Raw genomic sequence first — 23177 nt, forward strand, 5'->3', positions numbered from 1 at the left:
AAATAACAGCTGCATTAAAAGATAATAACATCCTGCATAGACCTTTAATTCAGAATTTATTTCATTCTCGTTGGGCTCAAATGCAGAATTGTTTCTGTCTGTAATATCAGCATTGAGTGGAACTGTATAACCATTTATGTTTAAGTGTCTGCGCTGTTGTTGTGAATGCTTGTCTCTGTGCTTTTTGTGTCTTGAGCGGTCCTAAAACAGCTCTTTCTTCAACAGTAAAGCTCTGATGGTCTCTTAATCTGGGCAGCCAGTATCAGAAGCCTACCAGGCTCTGTCTCGCCCTCTGTCCCCCCTCTGTGCCGTCATTGTAATGAGGATTCCTCTGTGTGTTTTGGCTAACCGGATTTGCCCTTTGTATTTACCCTACTTTCTCCCCCTTGGATGGCTTTAAGTAAGAGATGCTGAACACTGAACAGTGGTTGGTGAAGGAGTCATATACATCCCTGACTACATCACTGTCTTCATGCTACCCCATACATGCCTGGAGACCTCTTCAAACACCTCCTGTATATCCCCTATAGCTCCCATGGCATAGCACACTTACATACAGCGAAGAGAGGGGTCTGTGAATAGCGTTATAATGTTATCTGCCTGTGTTCAAGGCAACATAACTCACCACATTTTTTAATCTGCAATCCCTTGGTTGATTTTTGTCTGACAATAGTGAAAAGTACCCTACCTTCAAATATTTATTTTTGTGCAATGACCAGCCCAAAATTCAAAATGACATAAAATGGAAAAATAGCTCATTTTAATATTTGAAAACATATTCCTTGGAATTTTTTTTTTTTTTTTTTTTTTTTAGTTTCCTTGATGATCAAGATTACCGTCAATGTTCAACTACAGTACTTGATTAATCAAGTAATGATTGATGAAGCTTTGAAGACACCACACTTGGGTATATGTTCCCATAAATGAAAGCTAATCCACTCCAGTCCAGCCCTGTACAGTATGTTTTAGTAGATGTTTCCATGGGGAAGACAAACTCAACTCACTATCATTAGCTCAGCTATCACAGACACAAACCTATCCACGCCTCAGCCTCCACTTGTGGCTGAGGCGCGTGAGCACTGGTTTATCCTCCTGAGAGTTAGGCTCAAGTAACTATGGCTGACACTTTGACCTTCACTTTGCTCACGTGATCACTGAAGGACCATGGAGGAGCCAGATCTCACATCTCTTCCTCTAAGCCCAGCTGTGAGCTCAGGAGGATCTTCATCCCCTCCTTATACCCTCTTTCCTCTCCTCTCCCCTTACTCCACATCCTGGTTGCTCTGACCCCTCTTTCCTTCCTCCCGCAGGAGGGGAGGAGTGGACCGGTGGCAGTAGAAAATGGCTGCCATGACAACCGTGCCCAGCTATACCCCTTCGTTGTGGGTGAGAGTGTGTCACGCCCTCCCCCGTCTGGACCTCACCATGCAGATGAGGGACAACATCTTTGTCCCCGACAGCTGGGAGTATCAGCAGGTAACGGACACCTGCCACGGCCGCTCATCCCACACTGTCACCACACGCTGCACTGTCTCTCTCCACTCTTAGGTGCCTGGTTGCATAATAACGACACCCCTGTTGCTCCATTTGTACTGGGATACTGTACTATAATTAACTGAGCGGATGATGGGCAATTTGCTCGACATCCCTCCATAACTTGCTCTATAAATCCCCGAATTTAACAGTAATCTGCAGAGCGATGATGATGGCACAGACTCCTTTAAAACACTTTTCCATTCCAACATCTTGACCTAATTATTGGTGGGAAGGTGGCACTAGACCCCTCTGAGAACCCTCAAGCTCATATCTAATCTTGCTCATGTTTCTGCTTTGGTTTGGATGATTTAATGCGTGCCTTGCACCTTCGCTTCTGTGCATGAAAATTTAAGATATTTCATGCACACGAGGAGTGGACTAGATACAACATGGTTTCTTTCTGCACGGCTCTGAAATGTGCAGTTTTTTGAAGCAAAATGCGAGGGTTCATCCCTCTCCTCCTGCAGGCTCTCATACAAATGCTCCAGCTAGCCATGTCTCACAGTGCGTGTTTGTGACTTCTGCGGTACAAAGAGGGGGGGGGCAAATTATCCTGCAGAATAGAAAGACAAAAGAGACAGAAAGTGCACAGAGAGAGAGAGAGAGAATGAGAGAGGGAATGAGTAATGCGAGGAGGCTGCTGAACAGAAGACGGGCAGAGAGAAATAGAGAGGGAGAGATGGAGAGAGAGATGGCGAAGCGAGTGTGAGTAGGAGTGAGAGAGAGAGAGAGAGAGAGAGAGAGAGAGAGAGAGAGAGAGAGTGGCAGTGAATGTATTTAAGTAGGTCACAGATTATTAATAGAGATTCAGTGGTGTGGATAGAAAGAAAGAGAGGGGAGAGTAGGGGGAGAGAAAGAGAGTGGGAACGTGGGGAAAGAGGGACGGGTGGAGAGGAGCGGTGAAGGAGGGGCTTGGGCGAACAGGAGGTGAGATGGAGGGAAGGTGGAGGAATGGGGAGTGACAGACGGGCAGATGGATGAAGGATAATACTGTAGATATGTGTTGGAGTGAAATGCATTTCAGTAATGTTGACTTTATGACATGGAGCCTGATCAGAAGCAAAGTCTGATGTGGCTTAGTGTCATTAATATTCACTGTGGTGCAGAGACAGATCAGAGGTCTGTGGGTTAAACCCTTTGATCCAAGTGTAGATGGTCAAGAATCACCTCAAATTAATTGTGCTGAATTTGTGCCTTTCCCATCTTCATTAATGTGTACTGTATATATGCATGTGACATGTACATGCTGAGTGTATCTAAATCCTTGATTGCTCCTGCTGCTTTGACGCACACAATTTATATTCTCATACCTTTTTAATCACCATCTCCTGCTGCTAATGGGGGCGGAACAATATGACAAGCTATGGAATTTAACAGGATTAGTTGGTATTTTACCCTCTCAAATTGCTCTTCTCCACTGGTAAAAATGGAATTAAAGTGCCATTTTTCACATTCACTGACTCATCTGCTGACTGATTTTTTTCTCCTCCTCCTCCTCTTCTCCTCTTCCTCTTCCCTCTTTCAGACTCTGCTGGTTTTGTCCAGTTTATCAGCCATTGCTCTTGTTGTCTCCCTCTTGGTGGTTCTCTCCTTCCTCATACACTACTGCTGTTGCCACCGCGGCGACCGGAGCGAGGGATCGGAGGAGGAGGAGGAGGATGAAGATGGCAGCACAGGTCACGGTTACAGCGGGAAGAAGGGGAGGGGCATCTGCTGTGTCACATGGGTGGCGGTGGCGGCAGTCACGCTGTGCTGGTGAGAAGGAGGATTCATACTTCATTAGCAATTGAAATATTGTACACTTCCATCTCTGCTACATTTATCTGACAGTTATAGTTACCTGTCACGTTATTATTTTACATTTAAAAACACAAACACAATTTAAAAAATGGTGCCCGTGTTTCCCAAAAGTTTTGTTTTTACTATCTATGAAAAAAAAAGCAGTGTATACACATGGCCTCTTGTCATATCTGGTATTTTACAAAAAGATTAGCGCTTAATCCAAAAGAAAGATCTGAACATGTTTAACAGATCCTGTTTTCCCTCTTTCCATGCCCCACAAATACATTATATCCTGCAGCCCTTTGGAGGGGCCATGACCCTTCCACTGGGAACCACTGGACTATAAATCATCTATCTGTGTACAAAGTATATTGTGGTTGAAAGTAATTTACCTCCAACCAGCCACAATAGCAAAATGCTCAGTATCATTGTCACATAATAGTGTGTCAGTCACAGCGGGGGTTGTAAGTTGATGAAATCAAGCACAAATTTGTTTTCATTATGTCATTTATTTGGACTTTGTTGAGAAATACTTGACACATTTCCACCTTTAAGCCAGAAATAATTATTATAATCTATTGTGACATTTTGGGAAATATCCTCATTAGCTGTATTGCCAAGGGTTAGCTGACAAGGGTGAGAAAAATAAAATAAATACAACATATAGTCTAATTTGTGGGGTTTAGAAGTGCTGCAGGTGGATACTCTTCGGACATAGACGGTCTCACCCTGTGCCCGGTCTTTATGCTTAACTAATCTCTTTCTTAATGTAACTTCATGTTAAAAGGACATGTGTGAGAGTAGTATTGGTCTTCTCATCCAAGACACAAAAAGGCTAATTTCCTTAAAAAATATTATTCGGTTTCTTTCCTCTGCTGCCTTTTAGGTGCAACAGCAACGAGGCTGTGAATCACGAGCTGTCACCTTCTCCATTGTCATGTGCTTTTTAGTCTCTCACACAGTCGCCTATGTCATTAGAGAGGAAAGTTGGCCTGGATGACAGCTGATGGTCACGTTATCTTGCTGTTTACCAACCACAAGGCTCTGAAAGCAGTGTGTGTGTGTGTGTGTGTGGGGATTTCAGTGGTTCCCCATCAAACTGTGTGTGTGTGTGTTTGCATGTGAGGGTGATTTCAGCCCGCCCACCTACAGTACGGTACAGCAGTCATTTAGCCACCGGTGTTCACCGTCAGATCTGGTGACCATGTAGTCATCGAGTCAGTGCATTGTCTCAGCTGTACGTTACAGAGATGCAGCTCGACGCGGCTCCAACACACTCCTGTAGAGAGGAAGCACGAGTCACTGAGGAGAAGCTCAGCTGTCCTTCAGAGCTTTTAAAACTGAAGCTACAGGCCCAGCCGTGTGCTGTAATAAAATTATAGCGCAATTTAAAGCTTCAGCAGTGGTTGTTATTGTATCGCAGTGCATTCCCTGCCCATTCACATGCACTTCTATATCTCAGTACATAATGTACTGGGGGTATGATTTCAGCTGTCATAATGATGTCATCATATACAGACTGTAGGTTGCAGTGGCTCGTGTCTCCCCCTTATGGATCCTAATGTAATATAATGTCATGCAGTTGTCCTCCTCTCTGATGCTCGCTGTAAGAGCTCTCTGTGTGAGACAGGGTGAAAAAAAATCATGCTGCAGTTTTCCTCTCAAATATTTTGTGTGGCATGCTTTCCTCCAGATGGTGGCCGCTTTGGTCACAAGTACAAAAAAACAGCGTATGCCATTTAAAAATGCAGCTGCATTAGACGGCGTTCACGTTTTGCCAGCTTGAAATGCAAAGCACACACAGACGCAGACACACATTCCTCCTTTTTCCCCCCTGCTTTCTAATCTGGGTCACATACTTTGTGGGAGATTGGGCCATACCATTCCTATCGGGTTCGAGGGGATTTGATGAACATCTGGCCCAAGCCTTAATCTGAATATTTGAATAACAGAAAGATGTGTAAACATGTCGAGATGTTTAACATTTCGAATATTTTCCTTGCTGCAGCTTAACCGTTGAGCACTAAGAGTCAGCTTTTTTCCCATCATCTGTTTATTCCTTCCCCATGTGCTCCACTGATTGTATGCCCATCCAGAGCACACATATCACATCCTCACCAGCTCTATCGCTTTGTGTCACTTTCATTTAAAATGTACTTACACACTGAATTAAACATTACATTTATGCCGCTGCTATCTGCTCCTCTATCCCCCTCTCGGCCTCACATATATGCCCTCCCACAATGTTTTCATGTCTCTTTTTTTTCTCCCCTCTCTTTGCAGTGTTGCCATAGGCATCGGTTTCTATGGCAACAGCGAGGCTAATGATGGGATGTATCAGTTGACCTCGTCTCTTCTCACAGCCAATTATACGCTAGCTTCCATCGATCTGCTGGTGAGTGCTGCTCTCCGCAAGTAAAATGTCATGCAGAATATCTATGATGGTGTGTGTGTGTGTGAGTCAGAGAGAAAGGATGTGTGTGGTCTGCAGAGAGAGTAAGAAAATCAGATACAAACTTTTACTGTATTGATTTCCCCCATGTGGTCAGACAGTGGTTGATGTATCAGACTGTAAATGTCCTCCTTACACTGCTCTGTGGCAGTTGCACTTCCAGGAAACTGAGTGGACGACCAACAAATACCTTAGACTCTTATTGTGAAGAGAAAACAACACATGTAAAATCATCTTGGTATGCATTGGCACAACCTAAAAAACAATCATCAAAGCTGGAGTGATTTAAGCGATAATATTTAACCGGTTTACACCAGACAAAACAGTCTGGATCTGTTTTTACCAACCCTACATTTAACAGATCTGAAGAGGCGAATAAAGAGAGTGGAGTCTATAATCAAATGACTTACACCTACCTACAGCAACATGTGAGATCAAATATGATGATGAAATGATTGATCAGATACCGTATATGCTCAGTGTAGGAATAATCAATCAGTCAGGATTTACCATCCACCTGCCATATTGTTCACTCATGAAAATGTCCTTACATTTTACACAGTGATGTTATTCTGCAAAAACACATTGTTATATAAACTTACAGTATTCATAGATTATGAATTATACATGAAAAGGAAATGGAAACACAGAAGTGGATAAAGAAATTAAATTGTGCTGTTCAGAGAAATTATATATGAAAAATATAATTCCACAAAAATGACAATGAAGATGCATCAAGTAAGACTGCTTTAACTCTAGATGCATACAATTATGTGAATATATCAGGGTGCTTCATTTAAATTGTATAGATTGGTCATATTCCTACACTGAATTTATTTATGCACGCAGTTATGTACATTTATATAAAATGCAAATACAAGTATCTAATAGATAGATATATAATAAACAGATATAAATGCTGGATATAAATTTCAGCTTTATCATTTAAAAACATGTCGATGTCCACTCGTGTATCTGTAATGCAGCCATCTCAAATCTATTTTTAACCAACTCAAGACGCCTTTACACCTCCCTTATTGTTTTAAAATAAAAAAAAATGTCACAAGTAGCTCTCATTCTGAAGTTTGTTTGTCCAGTTGGAGTTAAACTTGACTTTTAGAAGTTTGATAACCACAAGACCTGAGTCCTAACATGTGGTAGACATCATGACGGATATGCATCAGCAGACAGCTCAATATCTTCGGTCTCCATAACACGACCGCTGGAAGCCGACCATGACTCAGATCAAGTTTGTGGTTCACGTCCCGTTTAACTCCCTGCACATTCTTCTGTCCTCCCTCTCCAGATTTCAGACACAATTGCTGGGTTGCAGCTGTCCATCTCTGGCCCACTTACCACAATGGAGGAGCTCTTTACTGGCAGTAAACCCTTCGTGGTGTCTACGCGGAACTGCCGGAGGTTATCTGAGAACGTGATGAACCTCCTCTCCTCCATCTCCCTGGCTCGGTCCAGCATCGACACAGGGCTGGGGAATGACAGCAGCATCAGTGGGGCATCCATCATACCTCTAACCCCGGTCCCGCCCTCTGTGGCTCCTACAGTGGTGCCGACCAGCAGCCTCATCCCCAGCCCCTTCTCACCTGGCTGGGCTGCCAACACACTGATGGTCAATGAGGACTACAGGTGAGGCTGCACATATACTACACATATGTTGTGCATTCACTGCATCAGAGGATTCAATATGTATCCATAACTACCGGTAGATGATACAATACAATTTGTTTCACCTTTGATTAAAACAATCACACTTGATTTAATGCACAAAATCTCCTGCAGAGAAAAATGTTTGTTTGATACTCATTAGAACACAATAGAGATGATTAGAGAGATTAATTTTTCAGCTGAAAATGAAAACCTGTGCATAGGTGTACACTGTACTAACTGTATTACACTGTAGTGAATACTGGCAGTAATACTCAGTCTTTAAGGACCAAAGCTTTCGCTCATCTGCCTGGATTTGTGACTGTTTATGATCGTCTTCTGCTTTCAATTTGATGTTTGTTAGACTTTGTCCTCCTGGTAATTGTGCAAGACATAATTCCTCTGAAGCTTGTTTTCCAATAGATGCCATGAGTTCATTTATTTCTTTATAAAACAATCTTGAGTTTACAAACTTTGCTTACGCTGATCAGTCAAATTTTCCATTCAAGCATTGTGAGTATTTCAATATGTTTTCCTGAAATGATAATGCGATCAGGTATTGCATGGGAAAGGATATTCAGTAGAAGCATGAGGAAATAAAATGTAAACAGTCCTTGAGTAGTGAACACAATTTGACAAATATCAACATGTACAAGCTGTTTATCAATGTTGCTATCCCTTGCTCTCAGAGAGACTGTGCTTCCCAACCTCTCATTAATGTTGTATTTATTATGTGTTTATCACTATTTGTCCGATGAGGTAATTCAACAGACACCTCAAAAATAACAAAATGTTCTGTCACGTAATTGATACGCCAATATAGGGTTATTTTAAGTTCCATATTCCATATAGATATTGCCAAAGGCAAATTTCCACTGTGTTTTTAAGACCACTGGACAATAAAGTCTTCTTATCTTATCTTATCTTATCTTAGATTAATCAAATATATACAAGTACTGACAAACACATTTCCTTCCCATAAACAAACCACACACAGCAATCACAGAGGATGTCAGTGAGCAGTAAGAGTTTAAGTAAGGTTCAACCTCATCATCACATAAGGGGGAGTTTTCTGCTACATCGACAAATCAACAATAAGATAAGGACGGAATTTATTCCATCTGACAGACTGGAATATCTTGTTTCCTGTAAAACAGCGCCAAAAATCGATATCCCAGATCAGCAGCGTTATCAGAGTCCTAATAATTTTATTTCACTGCTCAGCTGTGTTAATTCTGGGAACAGTGGAGGAAAAAAATGTAGGCCTACATTATAATCTCAGATCAGGTGGAAAATCTGAAGGTGGTGAAAGGCTTATTCAGAAAAAACCTTACAGCAGACATTTGAGCTCAAATCGGTCTTAGTGCTCTCACTTAATAATGGACTGGTAAGCTGAAGAGAGTCCCCTGATCTCACTACAGGTGTAACAGGAGAGCCACAGGTGTCACATAATGATAATAATCATGGCTCAGTTGTACTCAAGTGTCCCTGTGAGACCTGACAGTGTGACAGTGACCTAGCATAAACAACAGCAGGACCCTGAAGTTGAAGCATTAACACAATTCACAACCTCATGCTCAGACTTTGTTGTGTGCTTCATCAAGCAAGTCACTATTTCTTACAGAGACATCCTTAAAGACTTCATGTGTCCTGCTCCAGCAGAGAAACAGGAATTGTAATTGTTGGTCATTAAACTGAATCCACACCTTCTCTAAATCAAAACAAAGCCTACAATTGCAATTTTACAATCAGTGCAATCCACTAGTAAATGCAGGTTTAGTGTGGCCACCCTCAGAGGAATCACTGTCAAGGCAGTTGCTTAATATGTTGAAAGGTCATGTATCATAATTGAGCAGAAAACAGTGCAATGCAGATGAAGTACGTGGATATCTAATGTATTCATAATGATATTCACTGTATGTGTATCTCTTTATCATAGGTGGCTGTCATACGTGTTGTTGCTGCTGCTTGACCTCATAGTGTGTCTGTTCATCCTGCTCGGACTGGCCAAGCAGGCCCGCTGGCTGCTCATCCTGTGAGTACTCACACAAACACACACAGACACACACACACAAGTGCACACACAGCCCATACAGCTCTAGATTGATGGTCGGGGTGTCCTCTTGGCTGAAGAGTGTGTGCTGTTCTCCCACAGGATGACCGTGCTGGCATGGCTGGCTCTGTTCCTGAGCTGGGGCTCCCTGGGCCTGGAGACCGCCACTGTAGTGGTGAGTAGACCCAGTATGACTGTGATGGTGAGCGTGACTGGGACTGGAGGGAGGGAGGGATAGGAAGCGAATAGGGCCGTCATGGGAGGGATTGGCCCGGCTATAGCAGTGGGAAGAGAGCTTTAGGAGCCCGACCCCTGATGGCAGGCCAAAACGATGTGTATGTGTGTGTTTGTGTGTGATTTCTGTGTCCATTGTGCTAAACTGTGAAAAGACCTGCCTCCTAGGGAACACTGCAGCCGTGGCAGAAGACCAAAAAGGCAGGAAAATGGGGGCAGAGATTAAAGATTCAATGTGCGTGTGCACAAGCGCGTTTGTGAACAAAGTGTGTTTGTGCACTGGAGTGCGTGTGTTTCGTCGTGTAAGTGTGTTTGCGAGTGTGTGGGGGCGTTTGGCTTCAAGAAGTAAAGATAGGAGATGAAGAGAAGTGCTTTCAACAAGAGTGAGGAGGGGAGAGGAGGAGCGGGAGAGTGCATCTCCAGATCAGTTTAAGAGATATAGAGAGAGAGAGAGACAGAGAGAGAGAGAGAGAGAGACCATCAGCTTTCCATCAGCAGTGCAAAACTTGAAGCTGCTGCTGTTTCCGTGTCCCTTGGGGCTTTCGACTGAGCATGCACGGAGATGGAAGTGCAAGTGTTGTCCTGTGAAAGTGAAATTCTTCAACAAGCTGCCGGAGCATGTTGAGCTGAAAAGTCCAGCTGTGCTTTGAACGCCTAAACATGACAACAGCACCACTGTGCTACTGTCCTCTACAGGCAACAACGCGGGCACCTCTAGCACAGTGACATTTATCATGAACAAAAAGCACAGAGAACATTTTATGTCCATTTTCCCCTGTGAAGCCTGCTTGTACTGTCTGAGGGGGGAGACTGTTTTGGTCTGGGGGCCGGGGGGGTGTATGAAGGGGGTAAATGGTGGCTGTTTTTCTGCACTGCAGTCTGAGTCTTAGTGTCATGTGGAGCTGGCGGGAGATGTCCCAAGGCCTGTGGGTCCACACAGAGCCGCTCTGTCCCTGGTCAGTGACGGGGAAACAATGGGCCAGCTGTGGGCCTGCCCTCTTCATTCTGTCTCTGGGACGTTGCTTTTCCCGTCAGTCGTCGGGCCGCTCTGTGGGGCTCTCGCTCCCTCTTCTGGTGGGGCGATTTCAAGCCGAGTGTTTTTGTGGGGGTGCACCATTTCTGACCTAAATGGATCCTGCTCACAAACAACGAGAAAGCACAAAATGTATAAAATGATTTTTTGAAAAAGAGGTTACAGTGTTATGGGAGGCAGGATATGAGTGATGATGTCATGGAAAGACAGTTAGATATCAGCTTTATCCAGGACAGCAGGGATGTAGGATCAATATTTGCCACTACACAGCGAGCTGCTGTCAGATAACTGAGGAGCTAAATATGTCAGTCGGTCAGTGTGTCGACTAACTTTTCCCTTGTGATCATTTTCTCCCACCTTCTTGCTTTCACCTCATCTGTCCCTCTCTCCCTCTGTTGTATTCCCCTCCCTCCTTTCTCCTGTCATCCTCTCTCACTCTCCCTGTCACTCTTCTGCACTGCCAGGCTCTCAGTGACTTCTGCTCAGACCCAAACACATTTGTCCTCAACTCCACCAACTTCAACACTGGGACCAGCTCAGGTACACAATTAACCAAGCATAACTTTTCCAGAAGAGCTAGCTGTTTTTCATTTCTGCCGTACACACTATTTACACCCTCCCCAACTGTGATTATGTCAGCAGAACTCACAGCAGTATAATGACAGTTAAATGTTCCCCACATCTTTTCTATTGTGCACTCATCTGTTGTGTGCTGGTGTTTTGTTGGCCATTCAGATGTGTTGGATTATTACCTGACCTGCAGCAGGCGCATGAACAGTCCCTTCCAGCAGGTAATGTGACCTCTGTCAGTCACATGTCTTATTATATATATTTATAACATATTACACTGCAGGTATTTAGCTGAGATTTAGAGAAAGTGAGCAGGTTGCATGTCAGACTTGCTCAAGGGTTCTTAAGGACAAATCATCTGAGGACAGCTGCGCAGCTGTTAAGGATAAATAGCTACACTCTCTGCATTTTAATGGTGTATTTGAGTGACAGTGCGAAAAGAAAAGCTCTTAACTCTACTGACTTGTTGGCTTCAGCTGCTGACCCAGTCTCAGAGGGCTCTGTCAAACATTCACACACACCTCTCCAGTCTGGACAGAAATGCTCTGCCACAGTTTCCCAAAGCTGAGGTATGTTGTAATTCATACACACAATAAATGCACATTTCTGTGACGCATGGATGTGATTTTCATTTGGTGATTTGGTGCCATTGCAGAAATCACTCAGGGAGGTTCAACAGATACTCAACTCCACAGAGGGCAACTTCCATCAGTTGGTGGCACTGCTGAACTGCCGGGGTCTGAATAAGGTAATGTGAGGCGCTGTGCCCAGCACTAACGAGCAAAAGCAATCAATTATCCTTCTCAATTAACATTTATTTATGTGTTTTCTGTCATTTACATTTAGGACTACATTGACTCACTTAAAGGCCTGTGCTATGATGGCATGGAGGGATTGCTCTACCTCTCCTTGTACTCGTTCCTCTCTGCTCTGGCGTTCACTGCTATTCTCTGCTCTCTGCCCGGTGCATGGAGGAGCTTCCCCAGGTGAGAGGACCGTTAATGTGTCTGTTTGTTTCTGCACAGGTGTAAGTGCTGATAATTAACCGCGACATTCCTTCAAATCTTTCTCTCACTGAAGTAAGGATAAGTGCGACATTGCAATTTTCACGCTCAGACACTTATTTACATGCAGTGAATTGCCAATTATAAATGTTGCCAAAAGTAATTAAGAGAAAGGGTCCCTGCCAGACAACAATGGTCCTTAAGTTGTATTTTATTTTATAAATCCCACAGTTCTGGATATACTGCACACTCCTCTGCTCCTCTGCTCATGAAAAAACAGTGCTGATAATCCACCAGAGTTTCTGCATGTCATACAAGGCTGCCTGGTATACAATGTGGAAGAAATATCTGGATGTGCTGCAAATTGTCGGTTCAAATTTACTCAAAATGAAAAATGGCACAAGGCACATGTGTCTTAGGCTAAAGGGTGTACTGTAAAAATTATCAATATTAGCTGAAGGTTTGGTTCTCATTAACCCATTTCCAAATGCATTTTTTGCATACAGTTTAGTATTCAGGGGTTTGGTAGCAGTAGCACAGGGTTGTAGTATCTGCTGTGTGTCTGCATACGATGCCGCAAGTGTCATCAGCTGACTGTGAGATTAGGTGTGTTACGTAAGTGTTGTTTGATGTTTTCTGTGGTCACCATTTGTGGAAAATACATTGTTTTTACCATTGAAATTTTGCAGAGCCTTTTTTCTTGGAAATATTGGTGTCTATGTATGTTTACTTATCATGTAGCTATACTAATTAGTACATCTAGGTCTGAAGACTCGGAGGTGCTCGTCATTCCCCTGCTCTCACACGTCCTTTTCTCTCTCTTTCATGGACACTGACAGTGAATCAGAGGAGTACGAAGACTCGGACAGTGAGAGTGAGGACCCCTTCACCTCCCATCAGGCACGTAGACAGACGGCCTCGGGGTCTCAGCGAGGGGCCATGGCCCCCTTCTATAATTACCCGGGGGCCGGTTGGACACCCCCCTTTTCTAGTGCGCCGCCCCTCCCGTGAGTAACACAGACACACAGACACACAGACAGACAGACAGATTGTCCCAGATGGTGCAAGAGCAGGAGGAAGTTGCCCTTAGACACAGTCTTAGCATCAAGCTGAAGTGTTTTTGTAATTTGTACTTCTGGGCAACTTTTGTGCTGATGCCCCCCTAGATTAGGGATTGTAAAGAGTGCAGAATGAAGTACAACAACATAAATTACATGTAAAAAAAAAACTGACTGAGAACTATAAGAGATATTTATGTACAGACACATAGTCTTTCTAGTTGGAAATTCTGTTTTCTCTCATTACAGACATAACAGATGCTGGACATAATGCACACACAACTTCACAAGAGAAGTGGAAGTGCAGTGTAGTCAGCTAGGTTTACACACTTTTGTCTATATAGGATATATATATATATATGTGTATAATCCATGTAGGATTAGTCCAAATGCACAGAGCTGTCAGGATAAACACATGCATTGCAGACAGACACACAGACAGGTCATTATGGACTACAGTGTAGGCAGAGAAACAGACACAACTCCAGAGGTCTGTCTGTCTGTCTGTGTGTCTGTCTATTCGTCTGTCGAGTGTTTCAGGACAGACGATGTAGGCCGCTCGGTCATTTCACAGATCTTGTCTCAAATGGCGTCCTGTCTCTGAAACGGCAGTAGACTACTGCTGTGTTGGGGGGAGGGTGTCATTGACGAGGCCGCGCTCGTAAAAACGTCCAGCGATGTGAGACTCAGGTTGACTATAGGTAACCCCCGCCCCAGCCCAAGCAGCCCCCAACTCCCTCCCATCCCTTCCTGCATCACTCTCATCTGTCTCCCAACTGTGGTGTCCAAATCCCTGCATCTGTCCTCCTGCTTTGCTCTTCATCGTCCCTCCTGCTTCCTTTTCGGTCCTCCCTCATTCTCTCTTTCGAGTTTTCTCATCTTATTATGTTTTATCCCTCTCTCCCTCACTGAGGTTTCCCAGCTTAGTTAGTGCTACCTAATCGTGGACTGCTTAACTCTCTAGTCTTATACCGGCTATATCATCTTGACTCTCCTATATCCCGGTATTTACACACAAAGACAACTGATACTGACAAAAGACTAAAGACTCAGAAACTCAGCTGAACAGTAACAATAATACAGTCCACTCCTCTTAAATGGAATTTGCTCCGGACTGCTTTAAAAGCTTTCCGGGGGTTTATCGTGGAGATAAACAGATTCATTAGGAAAACAACATTACAGCTGAAATGGGACTGCTGGGTCACACCCAGCTCAGAATGCATGTAATTGCAGATTATTGTATAAATCCTGCAGTGCATCATGAGTCAGGAGTGGACTGTACTGGTACTAATACCTACTAGTTATACTGAGTGCTGTGTTTTTACGCACTATATTTCTAACCACTTTCTCCTTCTTTCCTGTTACCTGTCCTCGGCTCCTGTCACCCCGCGGCCCCCCCCCGTCCCCCTCTGTCTTTCTCGATGTGTCTCACCCCGGTTTCCCTCTCTTCTTCATCCTCCATTCCTCCTCTTCCTCTCTCTTCTGTCCTTGTCTCTTTCTATCTCTATACAGGACTCCAAACGTTTCCTCCAATGGCAACCCTGGCTATGAGAGCCTACCCTTGACTGACAGGCAGTCCCCACCCCCCTCTGTGAGTTCCTCTGTACTTGTGACACCATTGCAGTCTGTGCCATTTTGTCATCTCAACGCATGCGCTCGCTTCTATAATGTGTAGTAAACGGACTAGCGTGGTGGCGGGGCTTCAACCTCGCAGGACCCTGTGGGCTGGCTTTTCTTACAACTCTTCAAAATGTGTGAATTAACATGTTTTCCCTGTTACCTATTAACCTACTAACATCAATATGAGAGTTCCTCCTGTTTTAAAATTAATATATAATCACAGTGACCAAATCTGTTTCTGTTGAGGTTCATTTTTGACCACTGACAAAATGAAGAAAAATAAATCTTAACTCAAGTTTCCTTACTCGCTTTTCTCAGTTTCATCTCATGGTCTTCCGCAGTACGTGGAGTCGAGAGTTACGATGTTCCCCCTATATATGACGGGTTATAACATGAACTAACTATCAGTCTTGCAACCGTGTTATATGACAACTGAGGAAACTCAATTTGCTGTGGAAGACCATGAAAAAAGTTGGTAACTGGATCGTGAGTCTAACTAGAGGAAGGAATGAAGTCACTAATCTGGATTAAAAGGCTTCTTCCAATGAAGTATCCTGTTTGTCCTTAACCTATTTGAAAATGTTTAATAAAAATCTACATAACAAAACAAGTCTTGAAGAGTTGAGTGAATAACACGTATTCTTCTCTTCTCTCTTGTCCTTCGTCTCAATACACCTCTGGACCATCCTCCATCGTGTTGTCTGGACATACAGTACTCTCCCAGCATGCTGACTGGTTACGGGGGAAGTCAATCACACCCCAACCCCGCCCATTCGAGGAATCTGTATTCACGTTGAATTTTTTTTTGTTAGGAGATGTATAGAAAAAAAATGTTTAGTTTTCATATGAATGGACACTTTACTGAAATGAAAAAGAAACTAATCTAAATAAAATGAATGCTAGGTGTGAATTCAAAGTGCGTAACGTCAGTACCACTGAATATTAGTATGATTATTATTATTATTATTATTATTATCATCATCATCATTATTGTGAGAAGCACTTAAAAGAAAGTCCTAAATGGACTGCTGATATTACCAGTGATAATGCTGGTGGGGATGGTTGTGTGCAAAGCTACAAACCAAGTCCACTTGGTCTAAATTCTTTCCCCTTGTCTGTCCGAACTCTGTGTAAACTGTGAACAGTGGTGAGGCAAGTCAGAATGGTATTGACGTTACTACGTTGTAGTTTTATATTCTTAAATGTACCAGTACCACCAATTTATTTTCAAGTTTTTATATAAATATTGTTGTAGAAAAGCACTGGCACGTAGCAACAAGACACATTTTTTTCTGTGAATGGTTATGCAGTTCCCTCACATGGTCTAATTTTTTTTATTACTTTTTATAGGTGGCAATTCTGTATTTTCCTTGTATTACCTTATGGTATTCTGTATATCTCACTGTCTATAATATCTGAATAATCATGAACCTTTGCTCTTAAAAAAAATACTTGAGGGCTACCAAGACCCTGATTGAATGGAGAACTACAATTGCCACTCATGTCTTGAGAGTGGAAAACTACAAATCCCGTGCAAAGACAGCAGGTACATAGCAATATGATTCTTGCTACTGGTGCTGCAGTAGCCCTACCGTAACTAGCAATAATAACTATGTATAGCATTGGGTTTCTGAGATCTCTCCAAGATGTTTTGTGTATATATGGTATGGTATGTTGGAGATTTCATTGAATCCCCCTTCCTTTCCAACTGACCTTGTTAACCCTTGAATTGAGTTTGTATGGTTATCAATGCTCCTTTTGAATGGCATCCTTTTACACTCAAGAGTCTAATATAAATAAAAATAACTTCAATAACCCGACACTGGTCTTTGTCATGTCTGCAAGGAACACATACAACACGCGGTACAATAGACACTTAAAACAAAAGATCAAAGTTTAATATAAATACGTTTCAATATTACGAGCCTCTGAGCTTGGGTTTATGTGTGAGTTAGTCACTAGTGTGTACCGGAGACGTTGCTCCTGTTCTTTTGGATATGCATAGATCAATAGGAGAGACATAATACAAACATTACAGTTACATACAGTCACAGAACCAGTGTTTTTGCACGTGTTGCACGCAGTTACATCCAATCTGTAATCGTGTTCATTACATTCCTGCGTTATTTCCTTTTAGATTTGAAATAGTGAACTTGCTAAGGTCTGTGCAACCCCTGGCTTTCCTTTGGGACAGATCAGTGTTAACCTGAAGACACTTGAAACCTGGTTGCAATAGGTCATGTCTATCTCTATTTTTGTCAAAGCTTCATTACTGTGTGGATTCGGCTGTTATTACGTTACAATAATAAAACTTGGACAAAAATAAAGCAGCCAGATGTTGATTGCACCCGTTTCAAATCTCTGCAAACCGTTTTTTTTGTACACTGAAGCTAAATGAAAGGAAACAAGGGCTCGCCGGAGGATCAGAGAAACACATTCCAAAATCTGAGCAACTAGTTCATTTTACAAACAATAAGTGGAAGGTGACTCGAGGTAAACTGATGAAAACGTGCAAAGACACTGGTGTTGTCCTTCAGTACCTCATCGGGTGATTCCTTCACAGTTCATGTGCCTGTATGAACACACACAAAGACAAACAGTGCTAACAAAGCTAACTCCGTAGTGCATAGAGAGTTTACAACAAAGGTTGTGGGAAGAAATGGTGCACTCATTTGCTCATAAATTTAGACATTACGATCCTGTAGATACTAACATAGTTTTGGCAACTGGATCATTAAATTCCAGTGATATCCTACATGGTAAATTCAGTTTTAGTAAATCAGTAAGTCGTCCAGTTATTGTAAGTATAGGTGGTTTTCATGCACAAACACTGTCTGCAATTTTTCTACCATAATAGTGAAAGTTCAGTCGTATGTATCATCAAGTATCATCAAACTAGTCTACAACCTTGTCACATAGTTAAATTTGATGCAACTTCTCAAACAAATGTACCAAGAGCAGGACAATGTGAATACACAGTTCCTATCGGGCAAATGCTTCTACAGTTTTGTCTTTTACAATCAAAACAGTTCCTTATTTTGGGAGTAAACATCCGTCTCTGCTCCTCTTTGGATCGTCCTCTGTGTGAATGTTTGTAGATGTTAAATGTATTTTAGTGCATTCCCTGAAGAGGTTTTTGTAATGAGGTGTTTGTTTTGTTGTTGTTTTTAAAAAAGAAAGAAAGAAAAAGTCTGTCATTTTCCCAGAGGAGTTTTTTTTTTCATGCTAAAATATAAAGATATGTCCTGTCACAAGGCATCACTTTTTGGGGGTGTCAGAATTCAGCCATGAACCGTCCTCCTCCACCTCTCGCCGGACAACCAAGAGCATCTCTGCCACATCCTGAGAAAGCTGTTCGCTGAGAAATGAGCTGAAAGTGGAATAAGCAGGACAGAAGAGAAAAGGTTAAAAGAGCACGGACACAGACACTCACGGGGCATGTTACTTTACTTGAGCTCATCATTCTCGCACAAACAAACAGTGAGGTAAGCCTCATGTGACCTCTCATATGGGATGACTCACTCACTGAGACAGAGTTCAAGCAGCGCACAAAGGCCAAGTTTTGGTCCAACACCCTCCCCCTCCCACCCCCACCACACACACACACGCAGATGTGAATTCTTACCGTAGCTCTGCTTCTCCACCAATACACACAGGACTCTTCAGTTTGGAGTCCAGGTTGTAGTACTGCCCGTTAACTTGCCGAACTGCGAGCCAGTGCCGCCGTCGGAGTGGGAGGGACACGATCCCGAGCGATACTCGTGATGGGACATTAAGAATAAAGCCCTGGACCTTTGACATACAAAGGCTCTGTACTGTCCTGTATTTAAAGAAAAGATGAAGAATGTTAAATATTAATACAGTTTCCATTTTGAGATGTTCTTTGCTAAATATCTATTATGTGTAACATGTTCCTAGAGATATTTATTGATGAGCTGGATGCTGTGGGATTAGACTGCATGACGGTCTGTTCTGGTCTCTAATGCAGCAGAAAAAAGAATCTCTGCATCCGTCTGTGAGCTTAAACAAAGCCTTTGTTCTTTGATTAAGATGGTCTGCCTCAAAGAGCTCATGCTTTCATCCAGTCAGACATTTCTGCAGACATCCTCCAAATGTGATCTGAGTGATTGGATCTCAAATGGGTCCTTGATGCCTCTTGGGTGCATTAACACCTTTACTGAGAGCTGTCCACTTGTGATCAGACCACCAGAGATGGATGATAATACCAGGTCTGAATGGGGCCATTGTCTGGCTTGCAAATTAGTGTAATAAGGGCCTCTTCACTGCCTTGTTGTCAACTGAGTAAGTGTATGTATCTTTAAACGAGTTCATTGAATGAATCAGGGATTATTATTTAAACAGTAATGGTGTGAACCTGTCTAACTCCAGAGCTTTTCAAGAGATGAGTGCTCCTACAGTATGTTGGTGCAGTGAGGCTTAAAGATGCTAACAGCACAGGCTCGGTGTGATTCACTCACCTGCGTTTATCCCACCACACTGCAGCCAGTTCCCTACTCTGTAGTGCAGCCATGATCACGTTGACGTCATAGTTTCCCGTGCCTAACACGGACCGATGAGGGTTCACCACACATTGTGGAGCGAGCCTGGAAGGAGGAAGACAAATACAGCATTTTAAAAGTGGAAACTTATGTCATATTTGGCACAGCTCAGTTTTAAATAAGGCTACTAGTGGGAAGGACGTCTTTGCAGGACTGTTCCGAATCAGCACCACTGAGGTTTTATACTTCTCCACAGTCTGGGCTGTCAGACGTCTTCCATTGTGATTTTAATTGGATATGGTTTCAATTTTTCAGAACCACCTTCCAATGAAATTAAACTTGTTTATGACAACTTGGACAAAGTTTCTCTAAGTTAATGGAGTCACGCAGTCTCCTCATGAGCTACCCAGATCATGACTCATACCATCTACTGGTTAATTCGTTTAGAAAATTACCTCCTAAACAATAGCCACACTAAATACACTTGATTTTTTTCCTGTGTGGAATTGGATCTCTTAACTTTTTCCCTGAATATTACAATACATTTTGCATTTGTAATTTTTTCCACCTGGGATGCATGTTTAAATATTTAAAAACCCACAGATGTCTTGTCTACTTTGAATGACAAAACGCAGAAAGTAGAGTTCACAGTCAGTGAGAAGATGACTTTTAGGGATAGGGAACAAACACCAGGGGTGTTGCCAGCCATTATGCTCTACTGGGGCACAACTCAATCTGAACTGACTTTGCTTATTCTTTAAGCATTAAAGCGCACCGCTGATATGTCATTTATACACAGCTCATTTATACTGGGGCTGGTGCCCCAGTTAAAGTTGTCTGGTGACGCCCCTGGAGAACACAATAAAACCAAATTATCATTAAATATTTATCACTTGCTATTTGCTGAACAACTTCATTTAAAAACACTGTCACACACAACAGGAGTGACATGTCAGCTATCAACAAGCAGCTAGTTTATGATTTTTAGTAGTAAAGCAGAACACAGGAGGGTTTGTGTCATTTAATCTATCCTACCTTATTTGAATAAGCGACGCCTCTGTTGCAAATTAACTCAATACCATATCTACTTTGAAAATGTTTGTTGATGCAAAGCAGCCCCCACCAGCACCTCATCCAGATGTTACCCTACCGTTTGCAGATGTCATCGGCCGTCTCCTTGGTGAACACCCGCTCCTGGAGCACGTTGTTGAGTGCATGGATGGCGCACAGCTCCAGTCGTTGCTTCTCATGAAACACTTCTCCTTCGCTCATGCTAATTGCTTGCTTAAGGCACAAACAGAAACACACACACAGAGGGCGAGTAACGTGAGCGCAGTAAACACGTTACAGCTGGTCAGCTAACACAACCACACAGCAGCACTCAAGCTAACAGTAACTTAACACGTTAGCGACGTCTTAACGCTAAAGGAGGCGACGAAGTGACAGAGCGTCGGCTTAACTCTGCATCTGTCCGCTCACCCTTTGGAAATAGAAGCTATTATTAATGGACAGGGGCGAAATGAAGCCACTAACCTGCTGATAAAGCGCTTCCTCGTTAGAAAGATGCTGGACTCTGACAGCTACATCCAGAAACCGGAAGCAGAGCCAATGTTTTTGTTGTCCAGTTGTGGTGGCGCGGCTGTCACGCCCATTTAAAGTAGATGCACGGTGGCATTAGTAAATCCCTCATTTTAATACTGAGGTCTACTGGAGTCCATCAAATAATAATCAACGCAATGGGCAACTCGTCGCTTTAATTAAGGACACCGAGCATAAGCGTTGTGCTCACATCCACTCACAGCTCCTGCTCCTGTCCCTGCCGCTAATACCTGTGGATGTTATGTTACAGCGCCCTCTAGTGCTCAGCCCGGCTAGTGGCGATCATATGGACCCAGTGCTGCTGGATAGAGTGGCCCTGAAGCAAAACTTCTCTTCCTTTTCATTTTCACCAAACAAAAGAAACTCTGTAGATAATAACGAATAATTGCTATGGAGGGCTGGATTACCAAGTGTGCACAACGGGGGAAAAGGTGCCCAAGCAGGGCTCCATACTTTTGCCCCTAAAATGTGAGACAAAATTGTTCTGCACATGTGCAACCAGTGAATTTGCATGTTTTCTTCTTTCTTTTTTAAACACTGGTGAAACGAGGAAGGGGCGACTCAAAGAATCTGGAATCTGTCATTACAGGTGGCGGGCCAATGTGTGTGAGGATCATGAATGAAAAGGAAATTTGCTTTGCAAGTCCTAAAATTTTTAGTTAGGGGCCACTGTGCTTCTAGTGAAAAAAAAAAATTAGTCGGGAGCCCTGTGCCCAAGGTACAGTACCTGTACCTAATTAGTTACCTTCCATGGCTGAGTAGCTATAACATGCAAAATTGTTACTAAGCCCTGATGCTGTGGTTACATGGTACATATCACAATTGGGGGGGGGGGGGGGGGGGGGGGGATAAGCATCTTATTGTAAATTGGCCTCTATGTGAGATGTTTTTGGATGAGAAGATTACATTAGTGTGTAACAAATACACTTTGCCTGGTCAGTAATCTTGGAAATACATATTCTATGTGAATTTGTATTTTTCTTTCTCGGACAGTGACAGTTTAAAAAAAAGTTAAAAGGGCTAAGGCTTTTAGAATAGTTACCAGCTGGAGTGAAGCCATTCATTTTGCAGTTACACGACAAGTTACTGAGATTGATTTGCTAAATGTTATGGCACTTATAATCTTAAAATTCTATAATCCAGGTGGAAATATTGATACTCCTTAGCCTATTTGTAGGCGATAGCACTTCCACAGAGCATTTTCACTTTGTGAGATTGTAAAGCACTGATTTTTTTTAAATCTGTTTATCTGCTCTCTTTGGCTGTGAAGTATCATGTCTGTGCTTTATATTAGTTAGTGCCTGCCCCTGAGTAGTTGTGACAAATGCAGATATCTACAGAAATAGCCAGAACACAGAAATCTGAATAACTGCAGTCTTTTGTGGATGTTTTGTACATCATGGGTGTCACCTTGACCTATTTTGTTGTGTAGTGAGTGTGATTTGACGCCAAAATAAAGTAAAGTAAAAAATAATAAAGTGGTTAGGTCATACTGCAGAGTTGCACATTTTAAAGCATTTCTGTGGTGACGTTTGAGTTGAATAAGCAGGTTGTTGAACAATAAAATATCCTGCAGGTTTTGCCACTTTTTATCAGTAGAACTGAAACCATGAGTTGATTGAAAAATCCTGACATACAGGAAATTAATTCATAATAGCCATTAGCTGCACCCTTACATAAAATAGTTCAATTCTGTTCGAACTAACAAAAGCAAAATGCTGCGCACACGTTAATGAAAATAATATGACCATTTGACATACAAGGGACAGTTTTTCTGTATTGAATATGTTTCTTTTTACACCAAATTACATTTTATGATGTTTGTTTAAACTTTACATACTTTCAGGATCTGTAAAGCAGAATTTTTCAGACTTTCTTTGTCTCAGTGCTCCCAACAACACTGAATCTACTGATCACATACTTTGACATTTTAATGAGGATTTTTGAAAAAATCTTCACTGTGTTTCATTGTGCTGCTCATGGGGGTGTGAGTTTTTTAAACGGACCAATGAGTGAACAGTATCAGTCTCCGTTTCAACTCTGTTTGGCTGACGGGGCTTTCGAATGTGATGCAG

General features: G+C 42.6%; 2 protein-coding genes across 3 annotated transcripts; one reads left to right on the forward strand and one right to left on the reverse strand.

The window, feature by feature from the left end:
• Window positions 1-1341: 1341 nt before the first annotated feature.
• On the forward strand, window positions 1342-16695 carry ttyh1 (tweety family member 1; the record flags this gene model as incomplete). The annotated part of the gene is made up of 14 exons (XM_083990554.1): window positions 1342-1476; window positions 3062-3291; window positions 5602-5713; window positions 7077-7414; window positions 9372-9467; window positions 9588-9660; window positions 11217-11292; window positions 11488-11543; window positions 11799-11891; window positions 11978-12070; window positions 12169-12308; window positions 13166-13333; window positions 14897-14975; window positions 15718-16695. The coding sequence occupies 14 exons, from the start codon at window positions 1342-1344 to the stop codon at window positions 15799-15801; spliced, it is 1773 nt and encodes a 590-aa protein (XP_083846680.1). The 3' UTR covers window positions 15802-16695.
• Window positions 16696-18071: 1376 nt separating this feature from the next.
• Window positions 18072-21298, reverse strand: josd2 (Josephin domain containing 2). 2 transcript variants are annotated; one of them, XM_083989022.1, is made up of 5 exons: window positions 21037-21298; window positions 20654-20783; window positions 19483-19608; window positions 18630-18824; window positions 18072-18374 (listed from the first exon to the last, which is right to left on the reverse strand). In XM_083989022.1, exons 2-5 carry the CDS (start codon window positions 20773-20775, stop codon window positions 18263-18265), a joined length of 555 nt encoding a protein of 184 aa, XP_083845148.1. In that variant the 5' UTR covers window positions 20776-20783; window positions 21037-21298; the 3' UTR covers window positions 18072-18262. The 2 variants fall into 2 exon arrangements, with proteins under 2 accessions (XP_083845148.1, XP_083845147.1); XM_083989021.1 differs by having other exon boundaries at window positions 20654-20787.
• Window positions 21299-23177: the final 1879 nt, after the last annotated feature.

The sequence above is a fragment of the Trachurus trachurus genome (assembly GCF_905171665.1).
Source record: "Trachurus trachurus genome assembly, chromosome: 16".
Lineage (NCBI taxonomy): Eukaryota > Metazoa > Chordata > Actinopteri > Carangiformes > Carangidae > Trachurus > Trachurus trachurus.

Bases quoted from the DNA above. Each gene is read 5' to 3' on its own strand.
- josd2 (XM_083989022.1), bottom strand. From the start codon at position 20,775: ATGAGCGAAGGAGAAGTGTTTCATGAGAAGCAACGACTGGAGCTGTGC. The intron at 19,609-20,653 runs GTAGGGTAACAT...TCCTCCTTCCAG, and splicing joins GCCGATGACATCTGCAAACG to GCTCGCTCCACAATGTGTGG. The intron at 18,825-19,482 runs GTGAGTGAATCA...CTTTAAATACAG, and splicing joins GTGTGGTGGGATAAACGCAG to GACAGTACAGAGCCTTTGTA.